We start from the raw sequence: 16,001 nt of genomic DNA, 5'->3' as shown, positions 1-16,001 counted from the left end.
GGTCACAGGTTCTTGTTAAGTCTTGTACCACCAAGCTCCTAGTGTATTCCCTGATAGCTAGCCAATCCTAAGTAAAATGGAATGAGCAACATGTGGATGTCTTTATAAGGTTTGATAGGTTATTGGTCTCTCAGTTTTGGATGTATGTTTCCTAGTGCTTTAGGTTACCACTGTCCAATAGAATGTTCTGCAGTGATGGAAATGTTTTGCATTTTTGCCAACCTGTATGGTAGCCACTAACCATGTATTACTATTGAGCACTGGAAATGTGGCTACTCTGACTAAAGAACTGAATTTTCAACTTGATGTAATTTAAATTGCCACTGTGTACATTGTAGCTGTAGCCAAAAAGTTGTTTGTGGGTTGCTGAATACTTAATATGCATTGATAATTTTCTCTTCATACTGAGCAGTAAGGAAACAAAACTTGGCCCGTTTAGTTTTTTTCCCTGCTTGTTTAACGTATTATCTATACTATAGTTGTACCTAGCTGAAAGCTAAGTTGAACAAGGCATTACTAAAGCTAAACTTGCCTTAGACAACAGTGTGTTAAAAAAGCAAGTGTTGACTAGTTTGGGTTTCAAAAAAGAATGCATAATGAATTTTAGGAAAGTGGGATTTCATTAAACCTTATAATGGTGACAGAAATTTAGTTAGGAATAGGACTATATCTGATATTAATGAAACCAGCCCTATATTTCAGTCCTACAAATTTTCATTTTTGGAGAAGCTTGATCAGAGGATGCCAGACCTTACATATCACATCTTGTTAGGAGCCCATCACAAAGTAAGTTGCATCCTGATAAATTATAAATTGATATATCCTAACACCAAAATATTTTTATTTATCTGCTAATACAGCATGTTGTAAATTTGTTTTTTTTTTTTTTAAGATTTTATTTATTTATTTGACAGAGATCACAAGAGGCAGAGAGGCAGGCAGAGAGAGAGAGGAAGGGAAGCAGGCTCCCTGCTGAGCAGAGAGCCCGATGCGGGGCTCGATCCCAGGACCCTGGGATCATGACCTGAGCCGAAGGCAGCGGCTTTAACCCACTGAGCCACCCAGGCGCCCCTAAATTTGTTATATTTTTAAAAGACAATTTTTTTTTTAAAGATTTCTCAGAATATGAGACTGTTAGGAATCTGTCAGTGCACACAGATAGTTGGGTTTGCTATTTAATGCAGATTTCCAGTCCCACAGCCAGAGATTCTGAATCCACTTAAGATGGGTGGGAGGCACTGGAATTCTGTATCATGTTCCTTATTTGCTTCTGATGTTGGGGGCCCAAGAATCATACTGCAAATACAGCCTCCAGGCTATATACCTATTTATTCTACAAAAATGATTATAACTTCAGAGAAACCTCTAATATTCTGTGCTTTCTACTTTGTGATTTTTTTTTTCCTTTCAAAAAAAATGAATGGAAAAACGAGGAGAAGAGTGGTAATATTTAATAGTTTTGGAAACATGCAGGTCAGACTGTTTTTCTTGTAAAAGGGATGTTAAAACACTCCAAATACATTTTTTGAACAAGAGTATTGCCTTTTTTGTCTGTTTTCCCACTAAATGCATTCATCAGGGACTTACTTTTGATTCCCCAGTGCGTGTACACAGAGCTGGGTACTCAGTAAGTGTTGGTTTTATTAATTTATACGTGAAATTGGTTTTCAAATAATAGCTAAGTCCACAAAACACAGACACAGGCTCCTTTTATGGAGAAATTTTAGGGTCATACTTAACCCTAAGTTGTCTCTTCATTCTGTTTATAAAGGAGACTGAGGCATTCCGGTCTCTCAATGCATCTGTCCACTGTTGACCTCTTCCTTTGGTTTCCTGTATGAACCATTCCTCTTCCTGTACTTCACTTCTTTGGGCTTTATTTATTTTTCCTGCAAACCAGCTACCTATCTCTTTTTGAAGTAGAGCCATATTTCTTATACTTTTAGGATAAAAGTATATCAAATACTTGTACTTCCATGAGAAAGTTGAAGGTTTCATAAAGGCTTTTACATTTTTTTTGCATTTGCAAAATTTGGACCATATAATGTTTCTGCCATATGCACACACACACACACACACACACACACACACACACAATTTATTTATTTTTAAAGATTTACTTATTTTTAGAGAGCGCATGCAAGGAACAGGGAGCCAAAGGGAGATGTGGAGAGAGAATCTCTGGTAGATTCCCCATTGAGCTCAGAGCCTGACCCTGAGATCATGACAGCTGAAACCAAAGGTTGGGCATCTAACAGACTGAACCACTCTCTGCCATTGATTTTTTTATGCAAAGAGGAAGTTTGGTACATTATGCTTTGCAGCAGTTAGTCCGGAATATGATAGGAATCAGCATCATAACGGTAAGAGTACTTTGACTATTTTAGGCCAATCTTAATTCTAGAGCACTTTATTAGGTCATATGTCTGAGAATCTAGCACCTTTACTTCAAAGGTTGAGAATTCTTGATTTTGTTAGTTTATCTAGTGACATGCTACTTTATAATGAAGAACTTACTTCTCCAGAAGTCTACCCCCCCATCCATCACTCCCTATTTTTTTTTTAATTTTTTTTTTTAAGATTTTATTTATTTGACAGACAGAGATTACAAGTAGGCAGAGAGGCAGGCAGAGAGAGGAGGAAGCAGGCTCCCTGCTGAGCAGAGAGCCCAATGTGGGGCTCGATCCCAGGACACTGGGACTATGACCTGAGCTGAAGGCAGAGGCTTTAACCCACTGAGCCACCCAGGCGCCCCATCACTCCCTATTTTTTTTTTTTTTTTTCACTTCCTATTCTTAATGGAGTGGGTAAGAAACTGGATTATTAGAGAACTGTTAGTAGCATGGAATTAAACATTTATTTTGTCCAAGTCAGGGTTGAACCTGATGGATTATTCCTGTTATCATGGTATATACCTTCCTGGTGATTAGAGAGACTATTTCTGCCTCTGATTATATCTCAGAGTCATGGTCACATTTAATAATCCTGTTTTCCAGCTTTATGACTAGAGTTCATAGTCATCGCTGATTTTTATCAGTTTGTCCTGGTATTTAGTCACCCTGTTTTTTAGTTTTGAGTTTTGTTTTTGTTCTTTACACATTTTCAGATCACATTTATACAGCTGGCTATTTTATCAGCTAACCAGCCCCACCTCTATGTATGGATTCTGGTCAACTCACTCAACACTCAACACTCTTCATAACCTTTTTTCTTACTACTGATCTTTTGTTAAAAATCTCTCCCCAACCTCTTTTTTATAATAAATAATGACAACATAAATCTATTGTGTACTATAGGCTAAGGCTAATGGAAACAGTTGGGTTAGAAGAAATGAACTAATAATCATTGAATGCCAGCTGTGTATCCCATAATGTGCCAAACTCATTGCTAGTGTATTTATTGTGGTCCTAATAATAAAACCCCATCTTTCAGAATAGGAAACTAAAGAAGTTGAACAACTTTTCTGGACACTACAACAAATTAAGAACCACAGATTTGAATTCTGGTCAGACTTGCTTAGTCAGTATTCCTTACCAGTATATGGTACTGCCTTTCTCTAATGGAAACCGCCTTTCAGGAAATTAATCTGACTGCAGGATACCAGATGGGTTCCAGGGATGGAGACATTTGAAGGTTCTTTTACAGCAGTCCAGACATGAGGTAATGTGGTTTGGTATAGAGTGATGGGGCAATCACAGTGGAAAGGAAGTTAAAGGACTCAATAACTGAATGTCAGTCACTGAGAAGAACTGTTTCAGCATAAACAGGAAACCTTCTTGATGCCCTCAGCTCCACTACATTGGATCACTCGCTTAATGTTGTCATAGCACTTCTTTTTTTTTTTTTTTTTTTTTGTCATAGCACTTCTGACAGTCATAATTACATTAGTAATTGTGTAACTGGAGATTTTCCCTACTTTTTCAGGTTCCTTCTTGAGAGAAGGATGGTGTTTATATATAGCTGTGTGTCTGTTGCTAAGTATAAGAAGGAATCAAATGGTGCAGTATATTCTTGAATTATCTAGAATTTACTTAAGCAGTACATTTAAGGTGTGAATATTTGTTTTTAGAAATTAACTTAGTTTTTAGGTTATACCTTCTATAATCCCAGCAACTGCCAATATTGTGCAATTTTTTGAAATCCTGTAGTTCTTTTTGTGCCTAAACGTAAGTATATTCCGTTGTCTTCCTGCAGTGTTTCAGATATTTCCTTAAAATATTAAAAAAGAAATTCTTAAATATAAATACACCTTTTTTTTTTTTTAGAATTTAATAACTTTATTCTAAAATAAACCAATTTATATTTTTCTAAGGAATGGATCATTTGTGGGGCACCTGGCTGGCTAAGTTGATAGAACACATGACTCTTGATGTTGGGTTATAGGTTTGATCCCCATGAAAGAGATTACTTCAAAATAAGAGAGATTAAAAAAAAAAAAGAATGGGTCATTGGCCTTAAAGAAATTATGACTACTTGGTCAACTTAGAGCCACCATCTATGTCTAAAAATGCTAAAAAGATTAAGCCAATATACAGCAGACTTCTCTCACAGAAAGAATCAACTCCAAAGAAAAGAAAAAGCTACTGTAATATCTTAAAGGGTAAGTTATTATATGACATTGCTGGAGAAATAATACACAGTTGGGGCACCTGGGTGGCTCAGTTGTGCATCTGACTCTTGATTTTTGGCTCCAGGCATGATCTCAGGGTACTGAGATCCAGCCTTGCCATCAGGCTCCCTGCTCAATGGGGAGTTTGCTTGCAATTCTCTCATCCCTCCACCTCTGTCCCTCCCGCTTTGTCCCTACCCACTCATGCCCACTCTTTCTCTCAAATAAATAAATGTCTTACAAAAAATTACACAATAACAAAAATTTTACAAAAAGCTATATACAGAGTGGACATTGCTGATTGTCTGCTGGATGAAAAGTAAAAGTCATGGCATTGTCATTTTTAAAAATAATACTTTGTCATATTAAACATTTGTGTATAGACCACAAAGTCTGCATTAATATCTAATTTGTAGAAGTATGTTTAAACCTTACAAATGGATGAATCTACAAAAATGGCTGGGCTCATTTTCCGTGTATTTGTCCCGCATCAGCTAGTCAAAGAGACTTCTGTCAAAGCTTGGCAAACATGCCCCGAAACAGTTAAAGCATTGAGTAGGTTTTTACTATTTTTAATTTATTTTTTAAAAGTAATCCCTACACCCCCTGTGGGGCTCAAACTCACAAACGTAAGATTAAGAGTCACATGCTCTACCAGCTGATCCAGCCAGCCACCCACCCCTTGAGAAACTTCTTAAAATCCTCTGATCTACACTGATGTTTTCACTAATGTTGAAAAAGCAAAAGTTGGTAAAACTGCTGGCATCTTGGCATTACTCAAGACAGTGGCACCAAAGTGTAGTAGTCATTCTTTACTGCCATGCATTTGCAAGGTAAGGGGAGGGGCGGTGTCAGTTCCACTTAAGAATGTCCTTGTGATGGGGCACCTGGGTGGCTCAGTGGGTTAAAGCCTCTGCTGCCTTCAGCTCAGGTCATGGTCCCAGGGTCCTGGGATCGAGCACCACATCAGGCTCTCTGCTCGACGGGTAGCCTGCTTCCTCCTCTCTCTCTGCCTATCTCCTCTGCCTACTTGTAATCTCTGTCTGTCAAATAAATAAATAAAAATCTTTAAGAAAAAAAAAAAGAATGTCCTTCTGAGGGGCATATGGTTGGCTCAGTCTGTTAAGCATCCAACTCTTGGTTTTGACTCAGGGTTGTGGGTTTGAGTCCTATGTCAGCTCCATGCTCAGCATTAAGTCTGCTGGAGAGTCTCTTCCTTGTGAAAACAGTAAAATCCTTTTATGAAATCTGGACCTTTAGTATGTAACTAGTGTGAGTGATGAAATAGAAAATCCACATGTAGTACTTCAGCTACATGTTTAAATTACAGTGGTTGTTTTAAGAAAAAAAAACAGTTGAGTTACAAGTGGAATTAGCTATTTTCTTTTCATGGTATTTTTACCTAAAGGTCTGTCAAAGTTGGCTATCTGGCAGACATTTTTCCAAACATAAAAGTACCTTTCAGGGAAAACAGTTGATAGCAGTTGTTAATGACAAAGCTCAAACTCTGAAGTGAAAATTAGAATTTGGGGAAAACTTGTATCCACTATCAGGAGCTTCCCATCTTCCTAATACTTAAAAGGACTTTTTTTTTTTTTTTTTTTAAAGATCTTATTTTTGCAAGAGCGCACACCCACACACATGCGTGTGCACACTAGCAGGCATGGGGGGAAGGGAAAGGGAGAAGCAGGGAGTCCCCACTGACCAGGGAACCCACGTGGGACTTGATCCCAGGACCTGAGCCGAAGGCAGACACTTAACTGACTGAGCCACCCCAGTGCTTCCCCTCCCTTTTTTAATGAGCTAGGTGGTGATACTAATCTAATTTGCACATATTATGTAATGAACTGGGTCAGCATCTGAGAGATTTATAGAACTTGGGTGAACCAGTATTTTCCAAATGACCAATACATGAAATGACAAAAATTACAAATAAGTAATATTTCAACCAATACAGAAAATACACAAAAATCCAGCTACCTTCTATTGAGGCAGACATTTAAGAGAAATGAATTGCAAAAAAAGAAAACAGTATTACTCTATTGAAAATAGTTACTTCTATGAAAATGTTAATGATGCATTTATTACTATTAAATTTTTCTCAGTTTTAATTTCTAATGTAGAAATTAAGGATTTGGGCTTACGAAAAACTAAAATACCATTCTTACCTAGTGAAAATGTTTTTATCAAAGAAAGTATCACTGAATAGCTACTAAACTGATTAGCAAACTTGTTAGCCTTGAGACAAAAGTATAAGGGTGACAGAGTAGTAGGCCTCTTACAAACAATGATAAAGTACCAAGGTACAGAAATTTGGTTTTTCTCATGTAATTTTCAAACCTGCACCATATCCCCCTGAGATTCCCACATAACATCTAAACTTCTTGGGAAAGGCTATGCAGAGAATAAGGGTGTCTTACTTTTTCTATGGCTAGCTCACTGATATTAAACATTTAAATTTCCAAGTGCATGGGCGCCTGGGTGGCTCAGTGGGTTAAAGCCTCTGCCTTCGGCTCAGGTCATGGTCCCAGGGTCCTGGGATGGAGGCCCACATCGGGCTGTCTGCTCAGCAGGGAACCTGCTTCCTCCTCTCTGACTGCCTCTCTGCCTATTTGTGATCTCTCTCTCTGTCAAATAAATAAAATCTTAAAAAAAAAAAAAAATTCCAAGTATCCAACAGTTACCCTTGTATTTCTCAGATGAACATATACTGACCCATATGATGGGTCGAGCACAAATTTGGTATACTTAAAAACTAAGCCAACATGCAAAAATACTATTTTATTCAGCAAATATTAAATGCCCACTTCAGCAAGTACTCTGCCAGGCACTTGGTAGGTAAACAGTGGTGAAAACAGACATAGTCCTTTTACTTTCCATTTCTGCCGATTACTGACCTAATAGTTAAGGGTTTAAATGATTTATAAAAAGAGGTGAAAGATAGGGGTGCCTGGGTGGCTCAAGTTGGTTTAGCATCTGCCTTCAGCTCAGGCCATGATCCCAGGGTCTTGGGATTGAGCCCCATGTCAGGCTCCCCGCTTTGCCTCTTCCTTCTGCCATTCTCTCAAATAAAAAATCTTTAAAAAAAAAAGAGGTGAAAGATTGTTTCATGATGAACCCAAAAGAGGGCAGCTATGCTTTCTGATGGTAAAAACTCCAGTCTAGGATATGAAACCCTTATAAGTATCTTCTACTTCATGCTAAAGTGTGGGGTAATAGTAGATGCAGAGAGAAACCAGACTAGGGCTGTTGGCTATACTGTTTATGTGAATTCTTTCAAAGGAAAGGTGTCCTTTTATTATTCTAAATGTAAGATACCTAAAACTTTCAAATAAACTGAATACTGTAAAGAACTGCACATGCACCTCAAGTACTATTTGTCCCAGGGATGCATCATTTTTGTAAGGACTTAATGTTCATTTCATTTTCCAGTCAGGATTTTATCCAACTGGAAAAACAGCTAAGTATGAATACAGATCCAAGAAAAAATAGAAGAATTCTCATGAAGTTTTCTTTTTTTCTTAAAGACTTTGAGAGAATCTGCAATTCCTTTGATCAATCCTAGTCCTCTATTTTAGTTTTATACATTAATTTTAATAACATGCATATTTTAATTTTTAAGGCAGATGGTAAACTTTCCAGTTGGTCTTGTGAGACTTCATCTTGTCATGGGGCAAACACTATTCACAAAATACAGTGCTTCGTTTTATTAAGGGTGAGGTAAAGCCGACTTGAGAAACTATGAAGAGCAAAGCTGAATGCAATATGGCCCAAAATGTTTTGATTATGTTCTCTTCCTTTCCTTCAGGCCAGGGTAGCTTTCTACCTGCTACAGTGGAAAAAAGGAACTGCTATGAAACCTGAAAACATACTCAAAACCCAAATCCCAGAGCATTTTAGTAGGCTTAGGATCTTGAAAGCATTTAAGTAGTAATTGCCCAGCCAGTCCTTCCAAAATATCTCCAGAGCTCTGCTTAAGAACTTCAATTCCATTCAGACCTTTTACTAACAGAGGTGAAGAGCTTTAGACCAGTTTAAACTGCAAACTGCAATTTTATTAACAGTATTTTTCTTTCAAACCAAGTTCTTCATGCTGACATTCCCAGTGTTGGGAGGCACAAATACCATTAACCATCTTCATTCTTTGCATCACCAAGGAGTTCTTTCCCCATCTTGTTCTGAAGGATGAACAAAAGCTTGAGGTGTACGTTTCAGAAGATAAACTGCTGCATGAAGACCCCCTATGTTCACCCAGACAGTATGTGCCTTCCGCCAAACATGTCCCAGTCCAGATAATGCCTGCGTACACACAAAAAGGAAAAGTAATTAGCAGAAAATCTGTAGGCCAATCAGCAGCCTAGCTGGTAGTAAGAAACCATGGGGGAAAGGAAAACAAATCCTACTCAAACTAATACACCTTTTTTAAAAAAAAAGTTTTAATAAATTAAAAGATCCTAAAGTTGCCACAGGGTGAATTTTTGGGCTAATTTACAGCACCTTGGTAAAGCATTTCTTGTCCTGAGTAAGTAGTGCAGCTCGGCCTGTCCCTGGTTTACAGACACGGCTCATCTCCCGTAGGCAAGCTGGATAAAGGTTCCAGTTTCTCTTCTTGGAGCCCATCCTAGAGAAGAAGATCCAGTGAATCAAACACTTAGTAGATAAACATCTAGAACTAGAAACGAGAAGTTAAAAACTCAGTACAATAAAATGCTGATGCCTAAAAATGAGTAATCTGACTTAGAAATATGAAACAGATGAACTGGCTACAGAAAAATTTGTTTTGACAACTATAATAATTGTGTAAGTTGTCCTCTTCATGACTATAATAAACACATTACATAAACCAAACCAATGATGAGAAAACATTTATCCTGAGGATTAGAACCAAATTTTCCTCAACCTTTGGGAAGTATCTTGTAATTCATCAATGGGCCAGGAAGTGGGTTAGCTTGTGATGGTCAGGATCAAAATGTGGTTAATTAATGAGTTTTCAGAAGAAACAAAACACATGAATCCATCATATTATAATTCTTAAGTGAAAAAGTGCTCTAAGTCTACTAAAAGAAATCGAAGATTTCTGATAGAATCTTAGAAGATAAAATGGGTACTAGTTTAACAAGTGAAGGTAAAACTCATTTTTTTAAAAAGCCAAGTCCAACCTTTTTCCAAATGGCATGTCTGTCACGATAATGTCCACAGAGCCAGTTCTCAATGGCAGATTGCAGATATCCCACTGAACAGCATCTATGGGCAAGCTCCAGGACACTTTGCTATAGGGACAAAGTCAATGTGTTTATTATTTTGAAGTATGAAGTCTAAAAACATGAAGAAACTGTTATAAAATACAAAATGCTACTAAAATGATAGTATCTGTGACAACATTAACAATAAGCAAAATTTTTAAGCCAAAATGTAGGAAGAAAGCATAAGGTCATATGATAAAACTTCTAATGACAAAATCTGTAATAACTATTTAAAAAATGGTTAAGATTGGTTTCAAAAGATAATCTGGTTTCATCTACAATTTAAGAAAACAGATCAAGGGATGAACAAGACTAACACAAAGAACTGCAAAAGATGATTGACAACAGTAATGAAGCAGTAATATTATATAACTGAACGTAAAACGTCAGTGAACACAGGAAAAAAGATTATGAAGTGACACATCTGAAGTTTGGTAGATCTCAATAACAAGAAACATCTGCAAAATTAATAAAATAGTGGTATTTGTTTAAAAAACCTGTGGCACATAGAAGACTGAAAAAAATATGATAAATGACAATGAATATAAATGATACAAATCCTCTTCATTAAAGCAAAGCTGCTCTATAAGAAGCAAGATACAAAAGGCAGTAACATACAGGCTAAGAAAACAAATCAGGGGCCCCTGGGTGGCTCATTGAGTTAAAGCCTTTGCCTTTGGCTCGGGTCATGATCCCAGGGTCCAGGCATTGAGCCCTGCATTGGGCTCTCTGCTCGGCAGGGAGCCTGCTTCCCCTGCTCACTCTGCCTGCCTCTCTGCTTACTTGTGATCTCTGCCTGTCAAATAAATAAATAAAATCTTTTTTTAAAAAAAGGCAAATCAAAGACTGAGAAGAAATAAATGGTTATTCTATTGAGAGATACTGAAGAATTTAAGAGAAAATGTGCAATAAAGGCTGTTGCTCCATAATGGGGGGGGGAAGCACAAATTATAAAAAATAAGCACATTAATCACATTTATAGGCACCAATAATTGCAACAAAACAAGAAGTGAACATAAAATATTAAGAGACTGATAAATAGTACAGGTAGAATAGACAAAAAAGGTACAGTGTGTCTGAAAAGCAAGATAAAATATACAGAAAATAGAAATAAATTGTTTAAAAATGTTTTATTATCAGGTTTCAAAAAAACGTAATGTACTAAGCCCCAAGAAAATTTCAATAAATATGCAACAAAATGTACCATAAAAATTCACTGTCAATAAAGCAAATTAAAACCTCTGAACTACTTACGTACAAAAAATGATCTAAACCCTTGCTATTCAGAGTTGGGCCATACCATAGCCCAGCAGCATGAATACCACCCATCGACTTGCTAGGAAACAAACTCCCAGGTCCCATCTGAAACCTACTGAATATGGATCTAGTTAACAGGATCCTCAGGTGACTCATATGCACATTACATTTTGAAAAGCACTGCCCTGAGCAACTAGATCAGTGAGACAAGTACACAACCAATGATTTAAAAAGAAACCAAAACAGGAAATTTTATCATTAAAGAAAAACATAGCATATAACTTAAAATTTTAAGTAACAAATTTAAAAAACCTCAACAGGAAATAGGAATAAAGAAACAAGCAGTGAGGGGCGCCTGGGTGGCTCAGTGGGTTAAAGCCTCTGCCTTCAGCTCGGGTCATGATCCCAGGGTCCTGGGATCGAGCCCCACATTGGGCTCTCTGCTCTGCAGGGAGCCTGCTTCCTCCTCTCTCTCTCTCTCTCTCTCTCTCTCTCTCTCTGCCTGCTTGTGACCTCTGTGAAATAAATAAATAAAATCTTAAAAAAAAAAAAAAGCAGTGAGCATAAAAAACAGAACAAACAGTATATGAAACAACTAAACAAAGCACCAGTGATTCTAATAAAAAAAAAATTAGTAAAGAGAATAACCAACATACAGACATAAAATAATATGAAGGATACCATGTATAAGTAATAAATAGGAATATCTGCATCAATTGGATATATATTTTTTAAAACCATTGATTTCTATTTACAGATATAAACCTCACATTAAGGGTTATGGAGGCAGCTGCTTCTAGGTTTGCTAAGGCCAGTCATGGGATATAACCACTTCCCTGGGCTATGTATTCAGGATATCGAGCATCTGTACAGTTCAACAAATATAATGACCACTACCCACTCCTGCCACCTTCCAAGAAAATACAGGGTACCTTTATCTAAGGGCAATATATAAAATAAGGGCACCTAATTGTTTCACAGAAACACTTTTATGAGGCCTCTGGTGAGAAGACCAAGTGACATTTCAACCAATTCTTCCAAAGACAGATGAAACTGAAAGAACAGTGAAAGGCTGGCACAACTTGCATCACTGAATGTAACTTGTAGTAGTGGGCCAGGGCTTAAGATACCGTAACAAAAAATTTCCCAGATACCAATGGACTTCCAGTGCACAGAAAGGATACAGGTGAAGGGGCTTAAAATATTTTGCTTGCAGGAGAGAGGATTTTGGAGGCGGAGGAGGAGGAGTTTTGGTAGCCCATCAAAGATCTGATGTCAAGCATCGTGTGACACAGAGCTAAGATTTTTCTTTATAGATCCAAGTGGGTCTAAAACAAATTTACAGAAGGTACAGAGAGGAATTCAGTTCATGACTAGCACTCCCAAGTTGTGCAAAGCCAGAACTGACAGCCTTCAGAGACAGAGACATTAGAGATAGTGATACAGACTGGAAGACCATTGGTCAGGATCTCCTATAGGACATTTAGGTACTGTGGATATGGCTTTCAGGTTTCTTCAACTCTTGAGACTGCTTTAGAGTGCCAAATAATAGAGGAAATTTCTACACAAATATGCAGTTATTTAAAAGACAGGAATATAAAAATCTAAAAATATTCAAAGTGGGATTTTATAAAATTAAAATGAATCAACACAGTATTTTTCCACTAAGTAAGAAAAAAGATACACAAATAAGAAAAAGGAAGACAAATAAACACAGTTGCACTAGGTGGAGAAATTATAGTTAAAAACATGTTTTTGTAAGTTATTTTCAATAAATGGCTTTAAAATTTAATGGAGTCTCAGTGATCCTAAGGGGCACGTGCACCCGAATGTTTATAGCAGCAATGTCTACAATAGCCAAACTATGGAAAGAACCTAGATGTGCATCAACACGAATGGATAAAGAAGATGTGGTATATATACACAATGGAATACTATGCAGCCATCAGAAGAAATGAAACCTTGCCATTTGCGACGACGTGGATGGAACTAGAGGGTATCATGCTTAGCGAAATAAGTCAATCGGAGAAAGACAACTATCACATGATCTCCCTGACATGAGGGAGAGGAGATGCAACATGGGGGGTTAAGGGGGTAGGAGACGAGTAAATGAAACAAGATGGGATTGGGAGGGAGACAAACCATAAGTGACTCTTAATCTCACAAAACAAACTCAGGGTTGATGGGGGGAGGGGGGTTGGGGGGGGTGGGATTATGGACATTGGGGAGGGTATGTGCTATGGTGAATGCTGTGAAGTGTGTAAACCTGGCGATTCACAGACCTGTACCCCTGGGCATAAAAATATATTATGTGTTTATTAAAAAAAAAAAATTAAAAAAAAAATTTAATGGAGTCTCACAGTATGTTCATTTTAGTTACAATGTCACAGTGCACTGGAAGTATTCATAATGTCAATATAAAAAGTAACCATCTAAGTCTAAGAAATGCTACAAAATCTTTTAAATTTTTACCCTTCTTTAATTTGGCTCTTGGTCAATAAAGATGAGATGTTATTTGCTGCTCTATTCACAGCCAACGGATTATTATCACCAGCAATATGATAACAGTTAGACCATTCAGTAGCCCCCTAAAAGACAATAGTATATATTAAAACCAAAGTAGCAAACTGCAAACAAAACAAAACAGAACAAAAATTAAAAAACACCCCAAAACCCAGAAATGATTAAAGGGAAACTCATTTCAAATGACTGCCAATAAACTAGACAATCCAATCTAATAATCCAATGCTTTTCTAAAGTGGTAGAACGCTGCATGTTGTGAACTTTGCTATTCCCCTTGCTTGAAAAGCCCTCCTGTTCTTCACTTGCTGAATTCCTATTCATCTTTCAAGACCAAGCTCAAATGTCACTCTCTCACATCAACCCCAACTCTCCAAGCTGTCTCTCATTTGCCTCCCCAACCCTATCAGTACCATTTTAAAGATGTTTTTAAATAGAAGTGTAAGGGCCCAGAAAGAAGTCTTACAAATATTTGGGGTCCCTTAACCTTCATTTCGCAGCTAATCACTGAATGAAGTTAGAAAGCTCTTTCAAGCCTTGTCCCCATTTTCTTGGTTGTAAAATTTGACCAATCTGAACACAAGGCTTCATTTGCCTCCCCAACAAAAGCACTTTGTACATACTGTCACTGCACTTGTTTTTTAATTATTTCTATACCTGTCTGCCTTTCAAGGAATCTCCCTAAGGACAAGTCTGATATTTTATTCAATCCCTCAGGCAGCAGTGTCTGGCACATAGTAAGCATTACAAACCTGAAATACAACCATGGTTTAAAAAACTTAACAAAATTAAAGTCACCAACCTATATCCTTTTGTCATTACAGGATTTTATATAGAAATTTTATATATATATAAATATATTTGAAAATTTCTAAATAAAATGTAATATACACTACATTAAGTTTCTGAATGATCACCGCTACATCCCTGAAAAGATTCTGTAATGTTAAGTCAAAATCATGTCGACAGAACATAAATACCAACGATACATGTCATTTGTGGAATGGAGGTAACACCCTACCCTAGGATGAACAATGTTCTAGATTCACAGAAGGTTTCTGATACGAAAGCAGAGGGAAGTTTTGCCCTCTGTTTAGGGATGAGGAACAAGTACCTCTCTTCCTTTGTAAACAGTAATACACTCATATCCATGAACACAAGGCTTCATTGTCTTTTCTTTTACCCACATACTTGAAGGTGATCTAGAGGGAATGTAGAAGAGACCTACAGATTTTGATGAAAGCCTCTCAATTGATTCTGATTCCCCAATACTCATTTTTTTCATCTAAATCTGTTTAGATTTTCAGCCTCTGCAAGAGATGAATTTTGTAGTACTTCCAAATTTTAAAAGAACTCAGATCACTATTTTATACTTGCGTGAACAATTCTGTATACATGTCTTGTCAATTCCTTTCATAACTTCATTCATTCTGATCATGTATCATCTTAAATTTTTCTATATTAACATTCTCATGTCTACTTTTTTTTTTAAAGATATGTTTTATTTATTTGACACAGAGAGAGAGAGATCACAAGTAGGCAGAGAGAGAGAGTGGGGGAAACAAGCTCCCTGCTGAGCAGAGAGCCCAATGGGGGGCTCGATCCCAGCACCCTGGGATCATGACCTGAGCAGAAGGCAGAGCCTTCAACCCACTGAGCCACCCAGGTGCCCCTCTCATGTCTACTCTTAAATGGAAATGCCTCAACCTTTATCTGTATCTTTTGGCAGGGTGGGGCGGGGGGGGGGGCTCTTCTGGAATCTTTCTAGCTCTGTTGTATATTTCTTGACATGTGGCAACTTTCCCTTCTATTTAAAACATAGGTACATCATGGTTTAATGCTTGGTTCCTTGAATTCTTAACAACTTGAGTTTTCTCTGTGGGCAGCTCTTTAGTCAGAGTAAATTTCTCTAGCTCACACTACCAGGAAACAATAGTCATCTAGACTACCAAGATTTCCTTCTAGGATTTTTAACTCCCAGATGACACATGTCATTTTCTAATTGCAGTTTGGATTATTTTTCCAATATAATTGGGTTGCTTTGGACTTGTTCATCTGTCCAGTTTCTGCCCACTCACAGAATCTGTGTATCTCCTTGCAGTTTATTCCCACTGGCTTTAAATATACTCTATATAAGAAATTACTATGTCTCATAAATTTAAGCAATTTTTTTAATTTAAGCAATTTTTAAAAATAAATTTAAGCAATTTCAAAGAGGAGCACCCTCTTCCAAATTTTTGTTAAAGTTTAGATAATACTGATTCAAGGAGACTCTCCTGTTAAATGTTCTTCACTTAAAAAATGCCTTTCCAGGGACGCCTGGGTGGCTCAGTTGGTTAAGCAGCTGCCTTCGGCTCAGGTCATGATCCCAG

General features: G+C 37.3%; 1 protein-coding gene across 3 annotated transcripts in view; it reads right to left on the bottom strand.

Annotated features, from left to right (window-relative positions):
• Positions 1–7,670: 7,670 nt before the first annotated feature.
• The window catches only part of LOC111143873 (THUMP domain containing 3), a 26,444-nt gene continuing 18,113 nt past the window's right edge, over positions 7,671–16,001 (bottom strand). For all 3 annotated transcript variants that reach the window (XM_022497877.1, XM_022497878.1, XM_022497879.1), the window contains exons 7-10: positions 13,582–13,697; positions 9,769–9,879; positions 9,107–9,230; positions 7,671–8,908 (exon numbers count right to left, since the gene is read on the bottom strand). In XM_022497877.1, the coding sequence (XP_022353585.1) occupies positions 8,759–8,908; positions 9,107–9,230; positions 9,769–9,879; positions 13,582–13,697 (501 nt within the window). In that variant the 3' untranslated portion in view covers positions 7,671–8,758. The remainder of the gene's footprint in view (positions 8,909–9,106; positions 9,231–9,768; positions 9,880–13,581; positions 13,698–16,001) is intronic.

The sequence above is a fragment of the Enhydra lutris genome, unplaced genomic scaffold (genome assembly GCF_002288905.1).
Source record: "Enhydra lutris kenyoni isolate GAN:26980312 unplaced genomic scaffold, ASM228890v2 scaffoldscaffold10, whole genome shotgun sequence".
Lineage (NCBI taxonomy): Eukaryota > Metazoa > Chordata > Mammalia > Carnivora > Mustelidae > Enhydra > Enhydra lutris.
Note: the sequence above shows the minus strand (reverse complement) of the source record. Positions and strands in the feature narration are given on the sequence as shown.